This window comes from Salvia miltiorrhiza, chromosome 1 (assembly GCF_028751815.1).
Source record: "Salvia miltiorrhiza cultivar Shanhuang (shh) chromosome 1, IMPLAD_Smil_shh, whole genome shotgun sequence".
Classification (NCBI taxonomy): domain Eukaryota; kingdom Viridiplantae; phylum Streptophyta; class Magnoliopsida; order Lamiales; family Lamiaceae; genus Salvia; species Salvia miltiorrhiza.
In genome coordinates, this window is record NC_080387.1 from 14,711,367 (window position 1) to 14,734,456 (window position 23,090).

The 23,090-nt window shown below is 39.1% G+C and overlaps 1 protein-coding gene across 1 annotated transcript; it reads left to right on the plus strand.

The window, feature by feature from the left end:
* The first annotated feature begins 15,314 nt into the window (after nt 1-15,314).
* Nucleotides 15,315-23,055, plus strand: LOC131006670 (DEAD-box ATP-dependent RNA helicase 20-like). The gene is made up of 15 exons (XM_057933832.1): nt 15,315-15,727; nt 16,402-16,494; nt 16,582-16,746; nt 16,856-16,951; nt 17,521-17,595; nt 17,716-17,877; nt 18,736-18,816; nt 19,014-19,112; nt 19,988-20,083; nt 21,096-21,227; nt 21,851-21,925; nt 22,210-22,299; nt 22,386-22,460; nt 22,569-22,771; nt 22,856-23,055. Exons 1-14 carry the CDS (start codon nt 15,452-15,454, stop codon nt 22,743-22,745), a joined length of 1,692 nt encoding a protein of 563 aa, XP_057789815.1. The 5' UTR covers nt 15,315-15,451; the 3' UTR covers nt 22,746-22,771; nt 22,856-23,055.
* The last annotated feature ends 35 nt before the right edge of the window (nt 23,056-23,090 follow it).

Consider the following 23,090-nt stretch of genomic DNA (forward strand, 5'->3'; position numbering starts at 1 on the left):
TCTTATAATAACACTCATCATAATTATTCTCCAGCTTATCTCCGTCTAATCGCTCAACTCTATGACAAAAACTCTAATCTTATTCTCAACTTAACGCTGAGATGGCTAGATTAAAAGCAATCAAGCACATAAGCCTGCATAAACACTTAAGCATACAACTCACTCATAAACATATCACAAGTAAGCAAACACAAGTTGACTCGTAGACCAGAGCAGAGGAATGCTCGGCGATCGGAGTGAAAAAACTTAGCAGAGCGGATCGGAGTAGCTCGGCAGAAAAGCGGAGAAAATACGCGCCAGGGCAGAGGAGTCAACTTGCTAAGGCAGCGAAATCATGAACTCTCTGGCATAGTAGCAGAGAAATGCCAGAGGAATGGCGAACTCTCTGTCGCCAGAGGAATCAAACGTCAGAGAAATCAAACGTCAGAGGAATCGATCGTCAGAGGAATCGAACTCAGAGGAATCGAACTCAGAGGAATCGAACTCGCTGACAGGCAGCGGGGAAATGAATTCTCTGGCGTGCCAGCGGGGAAACGATTTCTCTGGCATGCCAGCGGGGAAACGATTTCTCTGGTATTCCCGAGGAATAACTTCTCGGTTCCGAGTAGAGCAAGACTCAAGACAGAACGGTGTAGTCAAGAGCAACTCGAAAACTCATCAACTTTTTCATTCTCAAACATCATCAAACACTCAAAAACATGAAAACTTATCATACATCATCATAACTCACTCACGAACTCTATAAACTCTAAAATCATCAAAATTGTGTTAATCCTATCACGAGTTCTTACTCAACATCAAAACATCTTGCAAGACATCACTTTACAGATCTTTCCCAAAATCTTATCTCAACTATTTTTTGTAAAAACTCATATCTCAAGACTCGGTTTTGCAAAATACACGTTAATCACTTCAAAGCATCACATAACACACAAAGCAACACATATAACACATTTCTCATCTCCATTTAAGAAAAGAAGGATTTTTACAGGGCACGCGCCCAAGTTTTTCGAAAATGAAGAAGAAAGGAGAAGGGGAAGTTTCTCATGCTTAAAACATCTTATTACACACACATATCACCACATACTTCTCACAGCAAGTCTAGACTTAAAGGATCAGAACACTTACTCAAAGAGTTTCAAGAAAAATGGCGTCTTTTATCGATTTCTTCAGGTTATAACTCAACAAATCTTCTTGAAACAAGCGTGGAAAGTGTTTAAGGGTAGATTTAGCGGAGTATTTTATCTCAGTTATGACTGGTGAAGCTTCGAGCTTAGTCTCCAATGGAGGAGAGAGAATGTCGTGCGGGAGAGAGAATAAGTTGAAGGGCCGAAATTGATGAGAAATGACGGAGAGAGAGAGAGACGCTTCGGTTTTAACAAGATTCTTATTCCATAGGATAAGTAGCATTAAATGCTCAATAGTAACTTGTCTCCCCCTTAGCAGCAAGCCTAATCCGGCTAATTATCCACATGTGAGAAAGGGATTAAAAAAATTGATTGTGAGTGTAGGAGTGTGCGACGTTAATTCAAATCATTTGTGCTAATTTCGAAAATTATACTGACTCAACTAATATAAGTGCGCACGTATCATATAAATCGCATAACATCAAATAAATAACTCACAAAGTTATCACATTAAAACAGATCATCACTCGTCATTACTCTAATCGTCACTCTAGATTAATCCTCTCTATAGAAATTCTCAATCACTACCTCGACTCTATCTCTCGCACTTCGTCTCAACTCGAAAACAAATAACATCTCCATCTTAGCTCTAACATCATTCTCAATTCTCTTAACATCTCTATTTCACTCATATTACCATCCATCGATAACTTCATCTCGACTATAGAAAGCTAGTCCTTAACTCTCAAAGTTCTCAATAGTATCGATGCTACTTCAAGGTATTATCATCAAGGGTTCTCTCCTTCTCTTCCTCGACTCTATGTCAAACTCGAAGTTCCTATTTTTCTTAATAGGACAATCAATCTCTGATAACTCGGTATCCGGAAATTCTATTCCCGGTAGTCGGAAGTAAAATAAAATCTCGACTCGTTTCTCAAGTCTCATCACTCCAACTCCATCCTTGGTTCGTCTACTCATAACTCTATTTAATAGAAAACCTGTTTTATCAATCATGAAAGAAAATAATCTAGCATCTCGACATCGCAGTATTCCCAATTGTGTTAAAACTCTATCTCTCAACATAAGGAAAAGTATGGGGTGTTACAAATAATCACTAATCCAAGTCAGATAGTGTGCTTCAAGAAATTGAAGACATTAGACAGGCGATTCCATCACCCAAGCCAAGTGTGCAAGAGTTTTGTACCACAAGACACTGCACGCACTGTTGACACACATGTGCCACCACAGATCCATTGTAGTGGGAGAGTTGTGGGACAACCCGATCGATTTATGTTCTTGGGAAGATCTTTGGATTCAGTCCCTGATAGTGAATATAAGAGAATCGACCCAGATATCTACTTGGAATTAGTGGGAGATGAGAATGTAGATTCCTGGCACGCCTCAATGGAACAATCCATTAAGAATATGGGTGTATACTAGAAAATCTTGCTACCAGGAGGCAGTAAAGCCTTAGGTTGTAAGTGTGTATACAAGATAATAACAGGCCCGAATGAGCAAGGTCGTAGCTTTCGAAGCTAGACTGGTGGCGAAAGGTTATGCCCAGTGTAAGGGTATAGGTTATGATGATATTTTCGCTAGTGCCATGCTCAGAACATTCGGATCATTTTACCCATAGCAGCTCACTTAAACCATCGAGGTCTGGCAAATGGATGTCAATATATTACCTTGAAAAAGGTAAGGACAGCCATGTGCAACAACCTGAAGGTTACGTGAGGGAGGGAGAGAAGCATCTCGTGTCAATCGCTCTCGTGTCATCGGTGATGTGGTTTATCTTGCATTTTATGAGATAATATCCTCCTAATTGGCGACAATATGAAGCTATTGTCAAGACATAAAGTAATGGTTATCTGAACAGTCTCAGATGAAAGACTAAGGAGGTACAGTATACATCTTTGTGATCAAGGTTATAAGGGATCTAGAAAAAGATGTTGGGCTTATCGCGAGTGTCTTACATTGATACTGAGAATACTCGTTGTAGTATGAATACCGCCAAGAAAGGATTGCTACCTTTTAGATATGGCGTTCCTTTATCTATAAAGACTATGTCTTAAGATGCCTTTTAAGGTTGAGGAAATGAAGGCAGTATTCTACGTTTCCGCAGTAGATAGCTTCATGTATGGATTGCTATGTATGAGATCTTATATTTGCTATGCAGTTAGCATGGTTGTAAGATATCTGTATAGTCCTAGTTAAGGACACTGAACTGTGGTAAATTATTTTTTCAAGTCCCTGACTAGAGAATAAGGATAGTTTACCAGTTAGACAGTTTAGTTTCTTTTTGGATTATACGATTTCGGATTTCCAGGCTGACCGGAACAAAGAATAATTACCTCGAGCTATGTGTTTTCCTTGGGAAGTAAAACCTTTTGGTTTGACCACTACCTCCAGGATCTAAGGGTGATTCCTAGTTTGCGTGAGAGCATCACCTTCGTGATACCTCAAGTGCAGTTGCAAACTCTAAGGAATCCAAGAACCACAAGGGGTCAAACACATGGAGCAGTACCAAGTTATACGATTATTCGTAAATCGAGGTTTTTGTGCTCATAGAATAAATTCTCACATATTGGAGAAACCTACTAATTTTTTCACAAAAGGCTTATCGCAAATGGTCATTGGAAGATGGGAATGCGGTTGATGCCACCCACTTAGGAAACTTTAAGTATAAGTGGGAGAAGTGTTAAGTGATTGGTAAATAGACGTATTGTATACTAAAAGTTTGCTTTAGTATAAGTGGGAGATTGTTGGATTTGTATACTGAAAGCAAGAACGTTTTATGCTTGTATACAATGTTTCCTAAGTTCACTATCCAATCTCCTATCTGATTGTGTTCATGATTGCATATGTATGTTCTCTATCTCTATACAAGTAGATTATATGGTGTGTTGTAGATCACAGAAGACCATATAATTGGATTAACCTTAAGAGATATAATATAATCACAGACGAAATAACTCTAGGACAAGTTATTGGTTTAGGTTGCGGTATAGATGGAAGTAGTTTGTCTTGACTACTTATCTATACTGGTACGTCATACGTATTGATAGGACCACAGTGAGATATATTCTTCTATCTGACTTAAGTGAAGAATTAGAGATCTCGGTGACTTATAAGATCTTAATACTAATAAGATGTCAGATATATATGTTGATTCGTTTATCACTTTGACTTACTATGAGCGAGAGTTATATAGTAACTTGAGTACTCTGTATCTTGGGTGATAGCGGTTAATATATGATATCTGATTATCTGTATTAGTACTCGTATCCGATATAGGATAATGACATCCCCTTAAGGAGCTCAATAATGTTTATTGCGCTAAACCCTGCAGGTTGATTAAGTTCAGGCGCAATAATAAGGTTTGAGTGGTACTGCTTAAGGATTACAAAAGAGATTAATTAATTAAGGCTGTCAGAGCTATAATTAATTAATGGATGCCGGAGATTTTAAATATGAGGATTTAATAAGTCTAAATACAAGCCCCGACTCATCACCGGCAATAAAGGGGTAAGTCAATATTGGTTCTCTAGTGGAATGAACTGATATTTATAAATTAATTATGGTCTGGGCTGACCATAGATAAATTAATTTATTTGAGGCCCATCTTTATTCCTTGTATCTGGTCCCTGGACTGGCCCAAAGTCTCTTAGCCCTAGAAGAAGAGAAAAAATGCCTCCTACACTAATTATGTGCCTACACGTATTTATTTTATTATTATAAATACAGTTGTCAGCTCTCAGGAAAACACACTGATAAAATTAGGTCTTTAAGAGCTGTGTGGGGCGCAGGAAATCGTGTGGAGAATTCTCTCTTGGGACTTTCACAGTTCGTTGTCCATCCAACGGTGAAAGCTGAGCGGGATACAGTTCAGAAGATCAGAGCTGGAGTCAGATTTTTCGCAGGAAATCAAGTTCTGGCAGTTTCGGAAGAACAGCCATAACTTCCTCTACAGAAGTCCGATTGATGTGAAACAGGCGTCCACAGAAATCTCTTTCGAAGACGAAGAAGTCGTATTTCTGCACAAAATACGATTGGAGGTCGTTTGAAGGGTCAAACAGAGCGTTGAAGTTGGCTGACCTGTTCAGCGACGGATTGACGAATTCTTAGGAATTCTTCAGGTATTTTCTAACTCCAACGTGCAGTTGTTAAATTCATAGGAGCATGTTAGGGATTAATCGTTGTATGATAAATTAATAATATTCCAAGAAACGATCTTCGGGGCAAATCGAGTATTAATTCAGTTTAATATTCCTTCAGTACCTTCCTGAACTCTGAATCACTCAAACACTCAAATCTTTCTGTCTGAAAGGAGGTTTGAACGGGTGCCAACTTTACTGCAAAGAACAAGTTCTTTGGAGTAAGTTTGACCTTGGCTTCTGGGTAAACAGAGCTTTGCCTAAGGTCTAAGAGAATGTGTGTAATCAGCAGTGACTGATTTTGGCTTTGGAATTCTCTTCTTCGATTCAAGCTTTGGGGAGGTTAAGCTTTAGGCTGAGTAGCGATTTTGGCAGAGCTTCAGCTTATGTCGTTGAATCGGTGAAGATTGAAGTGATCCTCGAGCGCTATTTGTAGGAGAACTCTTGAATAGATCCGTTGGCGTAGAACGTCCTCAAGATTTCTTCCGTTGGAGAGCAATTCGAATTTGGGCTGAGGCTTCAATCTTCGAGGTTCCTTGTCTGGTGGAAACGGCTCTCTTGAGGGACAGGAGATGTGACGTCTCTGATAAAGTAGCCACCAAATAAGAATGACCTCTGCAGAGATAAGAAGATCCTGAGATCTCTGCATTTAATGCGGCTGTACTTTTGTGAGTACGTGGCTTCCTTTGAACGTTGGAAGATCAGTTCGAGGAAGAATGTTCAACTGATACTTGACTTTAGTATCAGTCCGCTGAGTCCACGTGGCACGCATTAAGTAATCAGTTCCAAACTGATTCTTCAACTGATACTTCAGTTGGTATCTTCAGTCTTCAGTCTTCAGTCCTTCGTCCTTCAGTCTTCAGTCTTCAGTCTTCAAAACCGCAAGCTAAACTAGAAACGAACTCTAACACTTGAGTTCAAAATTGTTCTAGTCTATTACAATTACGACCTATGAATTTTGGTATCATCAAAATAAGGATTAGGATATTCCACAAGGTTCCCAACAATTTTCCCCCTGTTTGATGATGCCAAAACCATATTGCAGTTCTAGACAACAAAAAAACTGAACTCACAGCACAAGTTCTAAAATTGGGGTGAAAACAGTTCCCCCTTAACAATAGAACCTAAAAACTTGTACTTAGAGTTAAGAACGAAACAGTTCTAAAACAGAACAAGGAGAAGACAGAAAAACATAATCAGAGCCTAGACAAAGAGTCATTGTCTTCAGGTTGAGATCAAAAAGAAGTTCTTTCCATTAATGAAAGACTGATAAGCCATTAGTCGAGGTACAGAGCAAGACTTACATTGGAGTAAAAAGAAAAACCAACAACAACATGGGAAACCCATGGACTCCAGCAGTCTGTATGGCTGCGCCTTGAACTTCTTGATCTTCATCTTTTGTCTTCGTGTCTTCATGTTCCTAAGCTTGTTCCACTCTCACTTATTTTCCGTTGAGTTGAGGTCTTATCCTTTTGGCTAATCTTTCTCATGATCATCGGATGAATCGGATGATCATTTTGCTTGATCGTCTTCAGTCTTTTGAGAATAAGTCTCTGAAGAACTTTCCCCCTTTTTGGCAACATCAAAAGGTGGGATTGACTGAAGGATGAAGCTAAGACCACTGCGTGGAAACAGAATCACAGAATGGTCCAGAGAAAGATGCTGAGGGTAAGAGGTAGACGGAGAATACGGAGGTTTAGAAAAAGAAGAAAGTGAAAGATGAGAGTAGACGAAGAAAGGGGTAGGGGTTGATTTGCATGGCTCTCGAAACAGGGAAGAAGAGAGCAGTGAACATGCAAACCAAAGGGGGTTGAGGAGAGGGTTTTTGGTGAAGAGAAAGAAGCATAGGAGGAGAGGTGTGTAGGAAAAGAAAATCGAATCAGCGGCTATCGTGAGGATAGACACTGTCGATGTTGCGCCAGTTGACAACGAGCTCTTGCTCATTGCTGTTGCACCACACGGAAGCTTCACAAAAAGGTGAGAAGCTCGCCTGAGAGACAGGGGAAGTCCGTTTTCTTGAGACAGGTACTTCAAGCCGTATGGTCTGGGCATGAGGATGGATGACACTCGCTTCACTGGATACAAGTGAGGGTAGAGCAAACTTTAACGTCGGAGAGACGTTGAGATCCAGTGGAAGGGTCCGGTGAAGACCAAGTATGTGGGCGTCATTCTCCCACTCCATGACTTTGCAGTCATAGATTTCTCCTTTAGTCAGAACAAAATTTCTCTGTAACTTTGGAAAGATTGAAACCTTTTCTCACAGTGAAGGCTGTGGAGAGTTGTTAGTTGATGCAGAAAAAGAGTGAAGACAACATGGTATATAAATTTGTACCAAGTAAGAAGATGAAAAGTTTTTTGAAAATTGTGCCTAAAATGTATTTGAAGAAAAATTCACGTCCGCCGTCACTGCAGGGGACTTGAAGCTTCAAAAAGGTGAGAGGTATCATTGCATTATGTCATATCAATGAGGTTCTCAAGAAATTTTATCACAGAGGCAACAGGTTGGAAAGATTTTTAGAGAAGATTTGGACAAGTTCAATCAAAACAGATTTTCCCTTTTTAAAACACTTGTCCTTCTCGGATATTCCATTTTCCAACAATCAGTTAAAGGTTTTGAAAGAAACTGATCAGTTAGAGAAAGATTTTGAATAAAGACTCAAAGCTCTAAACTGAAATAACTGATTTTAAATAGTAAGCTTTAAAAATACTTACTGATCGACTTATCATTGTAGCCAGTCGATACCACTTGATCCTGGTTGAATCATCAAGATGGCTTCTCTTCAGATGAGTGCTTGACTTCATTGCTTTCCACGTCAGCGGTCGTAGAACAACAGTTGGTTGACCACCAGTCAGCATGACTGTTTGAGAAAATCTTCAAACACAGCATCACTCTTCAGGGTTGATGAGGCCGATCCTTCCACACAGATCGTTGAACCTTTCTTCTGGAAGAGCTTTGGTCAGCAAGTCCGCTCTCTGAACAGCAGTTGGAATCCATTCCACAGAGATATTCTTCTTTTCGACGTGATCACGGATGAAGTCATGTCGAATAGCAATATGCTTGACTCTGGTTTGATGAACTGGATTCTGGGAGATTGCAATAGCACTGGAGCTGTCGCAATATATTAAGACTTCCTTTTCGTCTATCCCATAGTCCTTCAACTGTTGGACTAACCACAGGAGTTGTGAGCAGCAGCTTCCGGCAGCAACATATTCAGCTTCAGTTGTGGAGGTGGCGATTGAAGTCTGCTTCTTTGAAAACCATGAGATGAGCTTGTTGCCTAGGAATTGACAGGTTCCGAAGGTTGATTTGCGATCAATTTTGCATCCAACAAAATCTGAGTCTGAATATCCGGTGAGCTTGAAGTCGTCGTCTGCTGGGTACCACAATCCTAAGTTGGGTGTGCCTTTAAGATATCGCAGAATTCGCTTTGCTGCATCCAAATGAGCTTCCTTTGGATCTGAATGATATCTTGCACATTCTCCGACTGCAAATGAGATGTCTGGTCTACTCGCAGTCAAATACAGCAATGATCCAATGATTTCTTTGTACTTCATCGAAGAGACAGATTTTCCTTCTGAACCTGGATCAACTTTCCAGTTTGTGTTCATTGGGATCTTGACTGATTTCATGTGCTGAATACCGAACTTGGCTATCAGTTCCTTGGCATACTTGGACTGACTGATCAGTATACCTTCGCTGGTCTGCTTGACTTGCAATCCGAGAAAGAAATTTATTTCTCCCATCATGGACATTTGGAACTTGTTGGCCATGATGTCAGCAAACTGATCACTAAATTATTAGCAACAAATTACCGCAACTAACACGGTGCAATTGTAGCACAAATTGGTAACCAAGTATCGTATCCACAGGGACTGACACAACGAAACTACTTTAGCTATCTCCTAAACAAACTTAAGTAGTAGGCAGGCAACAGAACGTAGAGATTGGTTGGCTTAAATTAAAATGCAAATAATGATAATTAAAATCACGTAGGAAATATCAAATATAAAAGACAACTGATCATAGGGTAGTAAATTCATTAACTAAATCCATGCAATAAATCTATTAATCCTATGTACCAATTTAATCCATTTATGATGAGAGATCACTTAATTAATCAATTACTCTCGCTAGAGCAGCAACGATCGTAGATTAGTAAATTATCTATCTCCGTTAGGTCTCAAGAAAATCTACTAACTCCCAATAGCTCCTAAGAATAGCTCTCTATGATCCACCTATCTCCGCTAGGTCTCAAAGTTAAAATTATATCATACATTCCTGAATCTGCTAAACAGTTATCTCCGCTAGGTCTCAAACCGAATAGCTAAACATGCAAACTATTGGCCAAATAATTCACAAGAAAATACGCACCAGGAATTATGAATCATAAACTGGAAGGCACAAAGGTATTAACAAATAAATCACATAAATTCAATCAACTATTTACAAACCCTAGAATCAGCTAAAGGAAATTAGCTAGACATAGCAAAATAAAACATAAACATAATTAAAGAGAACGCAATTGTAAAAACGAATTATATAAAAACCGAATGAAAACTGAAGTAGCGGCTTGAATCTTCAATCTTGATCCAAGCCTTGAAAACTAAAAAGCTAAAATATTCTAAACTATAAAACTGAAAATATGAATGCCAGGGTTCGGGGAATGATGAATAGGTCAAAAGAGGACCTATTTATAGATTTCAGATTTCCTTCGGATCACCATAGAAGTTGCCATGCAAAGTAGAATTCTAAAGGTAATAGAATCGTGTGAAATAAGGCAACTCTCCAGCTGGATACGCGTTCCGAAAAATACTCCCACTGTAGCTAAATTCTCAGCTCTCGCCAGAGGAACGGATGTCACCCGGGAAACGGGTCGCGCCAGAGAAATGACGATTTCTCTGCTATCGCCAGAGGAATGGTATGCCAACGGAATGACGATTTCTCTGCTATCGCCAGAGAAACGGTGATTTCTCTGGCTTCTCGATTCTGCTGTAATGGACTTTTGCTTGGCTGCTCTGACTATTGACTCCTCTGGTGATGACTTCGCTACACTGGCTTCTCGATTTCGCTGACTCCAGATAAATGGTGATTTCTCTGGCGCTTCTTTGTTCTGGTGAGTTGATTTCTCTGACGCCAGAGGAATGGTGATTTCTCTGCTCTGGAGATGTCGGTTTCTCTGCTCTGGAGACCAGAACACCTAGAAAACGCCAAATTCATCCAAAATTCTCCAAAATTGCATTCTTCCATCTCGAAAGCCTAAATCTCCTGCAAAGCATAAAAAACACCATAAAACACACCAATTTCCAGAGGATTATCTTAAAACACGCACCTTCAAACCCTTAAAAATACAGTAAATTAAGCATAAATCAACTCCCCCACACTTAGCCTTTTGCTTGTCCTCGAGCAAAATCTATATGAGTCCTAGGAAGAGATTGATTTCAACAATGTTCATTTCCATTCAAACATTCACAAAGTCAATTCAAAACTTTACCATCAACACACATCTCTCGATCATGCAAGTAACTCAAAGTTTATGAAGCAACAAAAGAGTAATGCGAGTAATTCGATCAGACCCAATTCTCCGCTAGAAGTGAATTCCCTAATGTGATCGCCTTTATAATCAATATCACCAAAATTTTCACACTTTGTATGCTTTGAGATTTCGATAGTTGAGCCATAATTCATGAAATAAAACCATTTGGATGTAATCCAAAGTCTTTTCACGTGGTTTCTCATGCTTATAGTTAGACTAGAGGAGCAGAGACTCAGTGCTATCACGTTGTCAGAACAGGCCAGATGTTTCAGAGCTGGCAATTTTGAAGTTGGCAATTCGTCCAACATTTTCACAGATAAGATACGATCGTAGGCAATCACAATGACAACACTCCTTCTAGCATCTACCGGACAAATCACGTTTTACTAACTTACAAAAGTGTTGCAACAAAACTCATAATTCTTTGCACAATCAAGAAACATATATTAAAAGTAAAATAAGAATAACCACCAAACAAACACAAACCCGAATTCACATCAAAAACCTTATTCTCTTCCACAAATTCATAAAAATTAGCCAGATTCGAGACTAAAAACTAAGCATAGAAAAATCAATTTCGCCCAATTTTGAAAAATATAAGCTCCAAAACACCCCCCACACTTAAAGCATGCCATGTCCTCAGGGCATAAAAAAAATACGAAGAGGTTAGAAAACGTCCCTGATTATCGGCAATGAAAAACTGAACCATCGTGAGAGGCGGCGAAATGAGGTTTGTGATCTTGGGCAGAGTGGAGAGTGGCTTCGCTGGAACATGAAGACCACCAGAAATCTGGCAGAGAAACACCTGCCCCAAACTAAACAAAGAAACAAAAAGAAACAAAACTACACTAAAAGAAAGAAAAACAAAACAAAGAAAAATAGTTGGGTTACCTCCCAACAAGTGCTTAATTTAACGTCTAGAGCTCGACGATACCTCAAAAACTCATGGAGGTCGGAAACAACACTCTAACCATTGGAAAGTTTTTCTACTCTTGGGTGCCCTCTCCACTAAAACACTTCTCTTGGCTCGAACATCCTCCACAAGCATTGCCCCCTTCTCATTCTTGTTCCGAAAAATACGGAATTTCACTTTCTTCTTCTTGGAGGTATGGGTTTTCAAAGACCCCCCATCATGCTCCAAAAACAAACACTTCTCAAAAGTCAGAACTTCTTTTGGTTTTGGAGTCTTTTTCTTGGCTTCATACTTGGGTAGCTCATTTTTGTCAACCTCTTCATCCTCCGAATTTGCTAGAAAACTGTCAGCCAAATTTATCATTTCAGTCTGGGAAACTTCCTTTGGTGGAGGTTTCTTACAAATCACAGTTTCCCCATAGGCTCTCAATGTAATCTTTTCATCATTGACGCGGAAAGTCAGATCTCCCTCTTGCACGTCTATCAATGCACGGCCCGTAGCTAGAAATGGCCGCCCCAAGATCAATGAAGTATTTTTGTCCTCCGGCATGTCCAACACTACGAAATCTGCAGGAAAAATAAATTGTTCCACCTGCACTAGGACATCCTCCACAATTCCCTTGGGATATGTGATGGAACGATCTGCCATCTGCAATGCAATAGAGGTAGGCTTGATATCTCCAATCGGTTGAAAATTGAGAGAGGCATCAAATTGATGCTTGCCCCTGAATCACAAAGAATGCGGGAGAAATTCTGCCCTCCAATCACATAAGCTATAGTAAAGCTGCCAGGGTCCTTTTGCTTCAATGGTAGCTTCCTTTGTAGCACTGCACTGCATTTCTCGGAAAGATTGATCGTCTCATATTTCCCCAACTTCCGCTTGTTGGAGACTGCGTCCTTGAGGAACTTGGCATAGCCTGGCATATCTCTCAAAGCATCAAGTAAAGGAATGTTGATGTGAAGCTTTGAAAACATCTCCATGAACTTGGCTAACTTTTGGTCCATCTTCGGCTTTGCCAGGCTATTCGGGAAGGGTGCTACAGGCTTGTACTCTGGCCTGGGAAACGTAGGATTAGGAATAGGCTTCTTAACAGCAGAGGTTTTCGATGATGCCTTAGAAGTAGGCGGTGAATCGCACACAATCGTCTCCAGGTCATCCTCCTCCATAATCTCTACATTTTTCTCCTTTCCATTCTTGCCGTCCCGCTGCTCTGTAGAGTAATGGTGATTCCTCTGCTCTGGCTGATCTCGCTGCTCTGGCTGACTCCGCTGCTCTGCAGAGGAATGGTGATTTCTCTGCTCTGTATGATCCCGCTGCTCTGCATCCTCAACTGTATTATCAACCACCCGTATGGAATGACATTGCTGATTTTGTTGAGGCTGTTGATGTTGGCTCTTCGGATCGAACTGAGTGTTGCTAGGAAATTTTCCTGGTGTGTGATGCGCAACTGCTTGGTTGGCCATCTGACCAACTTGAGTCTCCAATATCTGCACTTGCTTGGACAATGCTGAAAAATTATTTCCAATTTGACCCACTTGAGACTCCAAATTGGTCATCCTTGTATTAACAGTTGTCTTCATGCTAGACATCTCTGTTAACATCTGCTGCATCATATCCTCAAGCGATACTTTCTTCGACTCATTTATAACTCCTCCGCTAGATACAGAAAATCCAGGTGGAGGCTGCAAAGCATTGTTCGGATTGCCGTAAGAAAGGTTAGGATGCGGGCGTGCTCCTAACTGATATTGCTGTTGAAACTGCTGCCCTCTGTTGTACATTCCTGGCTGCACCTTCTGAAAATTTCCATAGTTTTGGCCATTGACAAAATTTACGTCTTCTATGCATGTGGGATCTCTCACAGTTTGCTCCTGATTTCCAATGGTCAAAGAATTAATCTTAGTAGTCAGCTCTGCCAGCTGCGTAGCAATCGCTGCCTGCTGTGTAACCATCGTTGCCATAGGATCAGAGCTGGAAGTAGCTGCCACCCTTTTCAATTGTACTCTCTCTGATGGCCATTGAAAACTCGTAGCAGCCATATTCTCGATGATGCTCCACGCCTCGGAACTGCCTTTCTGAAGCAGAGAACCTCCTGCAGCTGTGTCCAAATGTATTTTTGTACGCTCTCCACAAGCATTGTAGAACATGATAATGAGCGTCCCTTCATCAAATCCGTGGCCCGGACACTTTCTTAACTTCTCTTGATACCTCTCCCATGTATCTGCCAGCTTTTCTCCCTCAAACTGCTGGAACTGCACAATGCCCATCTTTAATTTCAGGGTCAGGCCAGGAGGATGGAACTTGCGTAGGAAAGCTTGAGCTAAATTCTCCCACATGGTATTCTCTCCCAGCTGTAGTGTATGATACCACGACTTCACCTTATCCCGCAGCGAGAAAGGGAAAAGACGAAGACGGATAATGTCGTCGGGAACACCATTCATCTTTACCGTGCTGCATAGCTCCAGAAAATGCGCCAGGTGTGCATTAGGGTCCTCTATCACGTGCCCTCCATATTGGTTCCGTTGGACCATTGTAATTAAACCAGTCTTCAGCTCAAAATTATTGGCATCTCTGCAATTTGCGAAATAAACCAAAAAAATAACATTTTTATTTGCGAAATAAACCAAAAAAATACTCCCTCCGTCCCTGAAATAAGTTCATCTTTTTCCTTTTTGGGACGTCCCCCAAATAAGTTCCTCTTTTTTTCTTTCTATTTTTGGACAACTCCCCCACCACTAATAATACTCCCTCCGTCCCCAAAATAAGTTCCTCTTTGGGGACGGCACGGGTTTTAAGGAAAAATGATAAAGTGTATTGATAGTGGAGAAAAATATATTACAATTAGTATTGGAAATGATGAAAAGGTGAAAACGTGTTATAATTAGTATTGAGAGTGGTGAAAAAGTGAAAAGTAAGAATAAATAAAGTATTATTAGTGGTGGAGTAGTTGTCCAAAAATAGAAAGAAAGAAAGAGGAACTTATTTGGGGGACGTCCAAAAAGGAAAAAGATGAACTTATTTCACGGACGGAGAGAGTACTTTATTTATTCTTACTTTTCACTTTTTTCACCACTCCCAATACACTTTACCATTTTTCCTTAAAACCCGTACCATCCCCAAAGAGGAACTTATTTTGGGGGCGGAGGGAGTACATTTTTACACACATATAAAACCTGTTTAACAACAATAATTCAATAATACCACAAAAATCCATGAAATGTTAATAATACTAGGGTTTCTGAGTTTTAGAATATTAGAAATAATTAATAATATTAATAAAAATAATAAATATATATTAAATATACATATATTCGGTTCGATCCGATTTTCATCGGTTTTGCCCTCCTCCGGATCCGAAACCGAACCGACTATAATTCGGTCCAGGAAATTTGGACCGGACCGGACCAATCACTGGACCAAAACCGGCCCGAACCGAAAAAATCGACCGATTCGATCCAGTTCGTCGGTTTTGATCCGGTTTTGCTCACCCCTAGTGCAACATATTGCACGAGAGTTTTTGTGATTGTACAATTGCAAGATCCCACCAAAGTTTTGTGATATATTTATGGAAAGAAGTCATATAACACCTAGCCCAACGGAAAGCAGCCCATAGAACCCGAAGCCCAACTCCAAAAACCCCCCCACCCATTTTGGGCAATTTTGCTGCTGCTGCTCTCTCTCTCATTTGCTCTCTATCAGTAAACGTACTCATCCTATCTACCAGCGATGTCGTATGTTCCTCCTCACCTGAGAAACTCTTCCGCCAACCCCGCCTCTGCCGCCAAAACCCTAGTAAACGGAAACTCCGATAATTTCCACTCCAAGCTCAACGGCTCTTACTCTCAATTTGCTTCCGCTAAAACCAACAACAACAATGGCAACTCATTAAATTTGTGGAATGCCGGTTTTCGGGGCTCCGGGAATCACGCCTCATCGGTACCGGAGCCGGTGGCTCCACAGTGGAAGCCGTCCGACCGCGTTATGCAGCTGAATGCGGAACAGGTTCGCCGTTCGATAACTGACTCTACTTTTCTGTTTCTTTATTTTCTAGAATTATTTTGTTTTGTTGTTGTACTGTTTGAATTTTGAGCTAAGAAGTTGAACTGGTTTATCTAGGAATCACACTCGTTGATTTTTTCTCTCTTTCCGATCTTATTGTGTTTTGATGACTGGTAAACTAGGACTCACAACAAAATTTTCATGTGGCTATTATGTATTTGCTGACTTGTTCAGATTATATGCAGATACACCTTAAATCATGTGATTCATCGATGATACAACTCATAAGTTGAAACTAAAACGTACACAATGGTGGCAGTGTTGCTCCAGAAATATATTTGTCGACATACCTTATATTAATCAGAAAACAAAATTATCATTCAGGAGTTTGCTTCAGCTCACTGGATTTTCAAGGAATTGCTATCACATCATCCATTTAATTTTTTTGTTCTTTTTTATAGAATTCTCCTGCTTTCAATTTTATTTATTTATTGGGAAAAAGATCAGTTTATATTACATGGAAGGGGAAGACAGTATTATTTAGGTTCAATGGCCTTTGATTGAGCAACGTATTTTTCTCTTTTGTAAATGATAGTGTTACTACAGGGTTAGCTGGTTATTATATGAGATTTATGTCCTCTCATCTATTAGTGGGTGCCATGTATGTGTATGCTCAGGTCGAGGAGGTCTGCATGAGGCTTAATGTTGATGCTACAGTTCCACCAGATTCAGAACCTGCACCAGCTCCTATCGAGTCATTCACTGACATGGTAATAATTAGCGGGTTTAGTGAATGAATTACTTTGTTATCTCACTGTTGTTCAAATGAGGAAGGTACTCACTTTCACTCTCTGCAGAATTTGCATGCAAGCATCATGAAAGACATAGCATTTCATGGATATACTACCCCAACTTCAATTCAAGCTCAGGCCATGCCAATTGCTCTTATTGGAAGGGATCTTTTGGGTTGTGCAGAAACTGGTAGTGGTAAAACAGCTGCATTCACCATACCTATGATACAGGTTTAAATATCTCACAATGTTCATCTCTTGATTGAATCTCTTTTGCGGTTTATATAATTGATTTCTTTCAGTACTATGTCCTAATCTAGATTAATTACTATTCTTTCAGCATTGCCTGGCTCAGCCTCCTATTCGACGAGGAGATGGACCTTTGGCATTAGTATTAGCCCCAACCAGAGAGCTGGCTCAACAAATAGAAAAAGAAGTGAGGACTGAGATTTTGTTTCTTAGTAGTATCAGATCCGTGCAATTCAATTTTCTGGTTTCTTACAAGTTGTGTCATCTGTAAAGTAATCTTGTATTTGTAATGCTTCTTATGTTTTGTGTCGCTTGAAATTTCCTCTTTGTCCATGGTTCATGATATCTTCCTTATTGCAGATTAAGGGAGATGACTAAACTGGAAAAGTAAGGCTTATCACTAATCAGATTGATGTACAATGACACATTAATTCCCTTATGAGTTTTGGTTCATAATTTCCCCCTTTTTGTTCTTGTGAATTAGGGTAGATGGAGCAAAATACTTGCCTTTCATGTGATGAGTGTCAATTTTAAAACTTTTTTCATGTTTCTCCTTGTAATTTGCTTCTTATCCATTTTCCAGTATTAGCAGTATTTTTTTTTATGTAGATCTACATGGGAACTTTTCTTGCTTTATAGCACAACCCTGATCTTAAGTTTTGTGAGAAGTTGGAAATAATTTATGAATTGGTTAATACAAGTTTCATGTAGGTTTGCACCTGATACTATGTTGGTCATTATATATTGTCTTACCAGGTGAAAGCCTTCAGTCGATCTTTGGACTCATTTAAAACTGCAATTGTTGTGGGCGGAACAAACATTTCTGAGCAGGTATTTAGTTTTGAAATTTGTTAGTTATGCTGGACAACTCATTCTTTGTTTCGTTATTGACGAATCTAATCTGGTGTGATGGTTATTTTCATCACCTTCTACCAATGAATGCCACTACAGAGGTCTGAGCTGCGAGCAGGGGTTAATATAGTAGTTGCTACTCCTGGAAGATTTATTGATCATCTTCAACAAGGAAATACTTCTTTATCGAGGATATCATTTGTCATTCTGGACGAAGCTGATAGAATGCTTGACATGGGATTTGAGCCTCAGATAAGAGAGGTATGATGTCTTAATATTCATACTTTAGTCCCTCCTCACCTCCCCATGTCTCTCAAGCTTTTTAGTTTGCTTGGCTCTTTTGGAGTACACATATTCATAGCTCTTATAAGTTCAAATAGATATAAATGATGGTTTTGGGCTTTCATGTTCTGCTATTGTTATGCCATGTTAACTGTCATTAAATCATCAATGTCATCAGTAGTTATTAGTACTAATTTTAACACTACTGTATATGCTTGCAATAGTTGTTATTGGTTTCCTGGTGTATACTGAAGCTTCAATAAAGCCTGTATTCAGTATTAAACATCTTTTTAAGCTGACAGCTAAAACTTAATAGTTTATGCTCATGCTCTTGCACTTAATCATCACGAGTCACGAGCACTATCATTTACCAGGAGCAGTTGGAAAAAAGACAAAGAGACAAGATTTATTTTCCAAAAGGTTGGATCAATATATTGCTCCGATTTTCTTTTGCTGGACATAATAAAGGCACAATAATTTTGGTGTCCATTGTGTCAGCCAGTAGCATTTTATCACTCTATATGGAAGCTGTAATTTGGTTTATCAAGTATTAGCACTTTATTTCTGAAGAGAGTGAAATATCTTCATTGGCTTTTAGTTATTTAGATTTATCACCTTGGCCATAGGCTTTGTTGAACTAAACATCTGTTGATAGTTGACTAGTTGTTAATGCCCTTTGCTCACTTTGGCACTCCTAGCTCCGGCTACCTCACCTTTGGATTGAAATTTTGCAATAGAAACATGTTCCTTCTTTGTTGCAATTCTATAGTCCGGTAAAAATGTGCACATTGTGTTACCAACTTGAACATTTCCTGCGGTCTGATTATGTTGTTTCAGGTGATGCAAAATATTCCCAAGAAGCATCAAACCTTGCTGTTCAGTGCTACAATGCCAGTGGAGATTGAAGAGTTAGCACAGGTTAGGTTTCAATGAGATTCATGATGATATGTATAACATTCGAGTCTTTGTGTGTGTATATTCTTTAACTTCATAAATTCTGCAGCATTGTATCAGGGGGAAAACAAATAAAAGTAAATAAAAATAAAGAAAAACTTGTTATAAGGTCTTGGTTAAAACATGTAAACTCAATGGCCTTTCTTGTATGCAAATCTTAGGAATACTTAACAGATCCAGTGCGGGTAAAAGTTGGAAAAGTCAGCAGCCCAACAGCAAATGTATCCCAAATTTTGGAGAAGGTACCAGAAAATGAGAAGGTATGTCTCTGACTCTCTGTTGCACTCAATTGATGAAAAATGTCTTGAGGCTGCTATGCAAAATCCTTTTTACCTTTGTTAAGTCTTGCACTTTGTCAGATTTCTTAGTTGAACCTTCTATCCTTACTTTCTAAATGTATATTATTTTGCTTCAGCTTATTTCTTAAGAATTTGTTCATGTGGGTGAGCAGCAGTCGGTGGATTGGAAATGTGAAAGTTGAGCACAAATATCTCTTAACCAGTGGAGCAAAATTTACTTATTGAAATGTAAATATAAAAGTAACAGACAACTGCAGAAACCATTAACTTTTAACAGAAGACTTCCACTGATCATTTTAAATATGACCATATGTTGGACAAGATTATGTTCCCTCAATTCATGTCTCGATATATCATTCCAGTGATGATTCACTGCTAATCTTGTTCCCATGTAAGATATATCATATATGTGAACACCTGCACTCACTGCGTTTTTTAGGTCTTCAAATAAAAAGGCTAATTTCTTAGCTGAGGTGTGGTGTTTTAGTAAGTCTGCGAACATACCCTCCCGAATACTCTAAAAATATATTCAATGTGCTCTCTTGATTAGATATAGAACCTTCAACATATTGTTTGGTAAGGGTGAGGTATTCACAAAAGTTTTTGGGGTTGGGCTCAAATGTTCTTCAAGCTCATAAGATATACTATTTCATACTTACAATGAAATCATGTATTTTGATAAGAATAGCATTTTGCTGAACTCCTGTGATTGTGTGTTTTTAATAGATGTGAAGTCTCATGTTTAATAGTGGGATATTTTTGGGTCAGTGACACTTCATATTTATTGCCAAATATTTGCGGGATTCAACACATTAATAGTTGTTTATGGTATGAAGATTGACAGGCTGCTAGATATGCTTGTTGAGGCAGCTGCCCATTCTGAAAAGTGTAGCCACTCATTCCCCTTGACCATCGTATTTGTGGAACGGAAGGTACAGCAATCAATGCCCATATGCAATTGACATTACACTTCCTGTGTCACCATTCTTGTGCAGCAACTTGTTTAATCTCATAATCTCCAATTAGAGCTGTTCTAATTCTGGTTTAGCTTCTGATGCGATCCCAAGTCACTTTTATGCTAACTGCTGTATCACTTACATTACATTTCCTTTGAAGTCCATTGGTGATATTAATGACCTATTCATTCTTTTATGCTTCCATTTTTTTGTAGTTATGGACTTCTATGTTGGCAACTTTGGCATTGATGGGTTGAAGAACTTAATTATAAACTTCATTTGCAAATATATTAATTCCCTACGTGCAAATGATTAACATATATTCGGCCATGACTATGAATTTGCTTCTAGTTGTATATGAAAAAGGAACTGCTATAAATTGTGCATTTATCCATTTTCTGCTTGTAACATATGACCTTGCCTCAAATTATTGTCTGGCCTGTATGTGTATCGGAATGTTAAGTTACAAAAAACACACTCTTTTTATTCCACGGACAATGAGAAATTTTTTAGAAGTTGTCCTAATTAGCCACTAGATCTGCTTGGTATCAAGTGTAACTAATACATCTGAAAGCATTGAACAATATCACTTATCCGTTTCAGTTTGCAAGTTGACATTCATGTTAAAAAGATCTAATTGAGCAACTGCTTCACTTCTTCAATTTCTGAAAAAGGTCGACCTGTAACACCTGTTAGAATGCCGTGATCCTATTTGGTGATAGTAGTGATGCTTGTTGAACTAAACTAGAGATTGTTTGAATAGTTGTAAAAATTTTCAGTCCTTGCTTGCTAATTGTCCAAATAGTTACAAAAAATTGTCTAGTGTCTGCTTACCTCATTTGTATAATAATGCAGTCATCTTACCATAGCATTTCTTGATAGACTTCCCTTTCAATTGACTTTCTCCCCACCCCTACTTCCCATTTTTTTCTTGAACTTTTCTCTCTGCTGTATGCTCAAATTGCTGCATATGGATATGTTATTTCAGAGCAGATGTGATGAAGTTGCTGAAGCATTGATTCAACAAGGTCTGCAAGCAGCTTCTCTTCATGGTGGTCGTAGTCAAAGTGAAAGAGAGGCTGCTCTCCGTGATTTTAGACATGGTCCTACTAGGATACTGGTAATTTGTAGGAACTGCCCTCTATTTGTTCACTATTTACATTAATTTGATCTTGGTTAGTTTTGCATCTTGTTATGTTCCTTGAATTGCTTCACTTACCTTTTGTTGGTTACATGGTAAACAACTTCAATTGTGAGACTAGAGCAAAACCATTGTCTCTCTTGTAATTTTTTTTCACTCATTCGTCTCATCACTTGTTGGAAAAGGTGAATTTGATAATCTCAATGAAGTATTTATCATATACTATGAAAATTAGATGCAGCTTTCGCTCTCCGAAGAAGTAGCAGAAGCAGCCTATGTAGTTTAGCTTGTTTAACATCTAGTAGTGTCTGAGCATGATTCCTAGTTGATATATAGATCGAATATTCTGGAGCAATAATCATTTCTTGGATTCAGATGGGACAATTAAGGAATAGAGCTAAGGGATATCACTAAACAATGTCTAAGTGTTTGTGGCGGCTCTATCCTATTTGCATTCAAGTAGTTATTTTATCACCTTAATTTGACATGCAACTAGACAAGCATTTATTCTCTGCTCCAAAAACGTTAATTGATTTGACATCATATTTCCATTGTCTTGGACTTTGACAAACCTTCTGCAATCTTTTTGTTATCATTTGCAGGTTGCTACAGATGTTGCATCGCGGGGATTGGACGTCACCGGGGTTGCTCATGTCATCAATCTGGATCTTCCAAAGGTAAATCTAGCTGCTGCGTGGAAGTTTCTTCCTCATATCCTATCAACTTTTCTGGGGATTGCTATCACCAGCTTTATATGTTGATTACCAATTCAGCAGTATATTAGCATTGTAGAGTAATTCATACAGACTTACATAGTTTGTCAAACGGCATACCAACTATAATTGCACGTTTAAATTTGAACCTATAAAGCAGCTTGTTTCTGTCTTATGCTTGATTGATCAGACATAGAAATTTGGAATCCAATGTTTGATTGTTCTATTTTTGGGGATATGAAACTTAGACCATGGAAGATTATGTACACCGGATTGGAAGGACTGGTCGTGCAGGATCAACGGGCCAAGCTACATCATTTTATACTGATCGTGACATGGTAGGGCCTTTGTATTGTCTCTCTTGCATCTCAAACTTGATCGTGTTGTTTCTTTGTAATGCTTCTTACTTGAGCATTTGTTACAGTTTCTTGTAGCTCAAATAAAGAAAGCAATCCAAGATGTCGAGTCTGGTAATTCTTTAACTTTTGCAACGGGAAAGGTATGTTTATTTCATTTTCTTCTAATCTCCTTTAAAGAGCCAGCCAAGCTCTCAAAATTATTAGAATGAGAAATGACAACCTATACTATATGTGCGTGAATTTATTAGACTGCAAGAAGAAAGGAGAGGGAAGCTATAGCTGCTTCAAAAGACCAAAAGCTCACACTATCAAACCTCTCATTGGTGGGTTCAGCAGCAATCAACGTGGAGGACAAATATAGGCATATGATCGTCCCTGCAGTAAGCAGAAAAGAGGGTTCTGCTGACGATGCGTGGGACGACTGAGAAGACGAATCCTAATGCACCCGAAGGTCACTAGAGCTTTAGATCGATCTGATGCTTTCCTCTTCCTCATTTCTGTTTTCTAGTGGTAATCTTTTTTGATCGATTGACAGAAAGGAAAACTTGTCTTTGCTTGAAGACCGTCATGCTGTGATGTGGAAAGTTGCGTACAAAAATGTGCTGAAATGAAGATAGTCTTGTACATTGAGGTGGTTTTTTTTTATACCACTGAATGTAACCCTCTTGTTTTGGATGACTAACCAACTTGCTACCATCTTCGATTTTGTAAATAAAGCCAGGAATTTTCTCGTCTTTTCTTGCAACTGCATATATCGATAAATGGCATCG

Bases quoted from the DNA above. Each gene is read 5' to 3' on its own strand.
- LOC131006670 (XM_057933832.1), top strand. From the start codon at position 15,452: ATGTCGTATGTTCCTCCTCACCTGAGAAACTCTTCCGCCAACCCCGCC. The intron at 15,728-16,401 runs GTTCGCCGTTCG...GTGTATGCTCAG, and splicing joins TGCAGCTGAATGCGGAACAG to GTCGAGGAGGTCTGCATGAG. The intron at 22,300-22,385 runs GTAGGGCCTTTG...CATTTGTTACAG, and splicing joins TTTATACTGATCGTGACATG to TTTCTTGTAGCTCAAATAAA.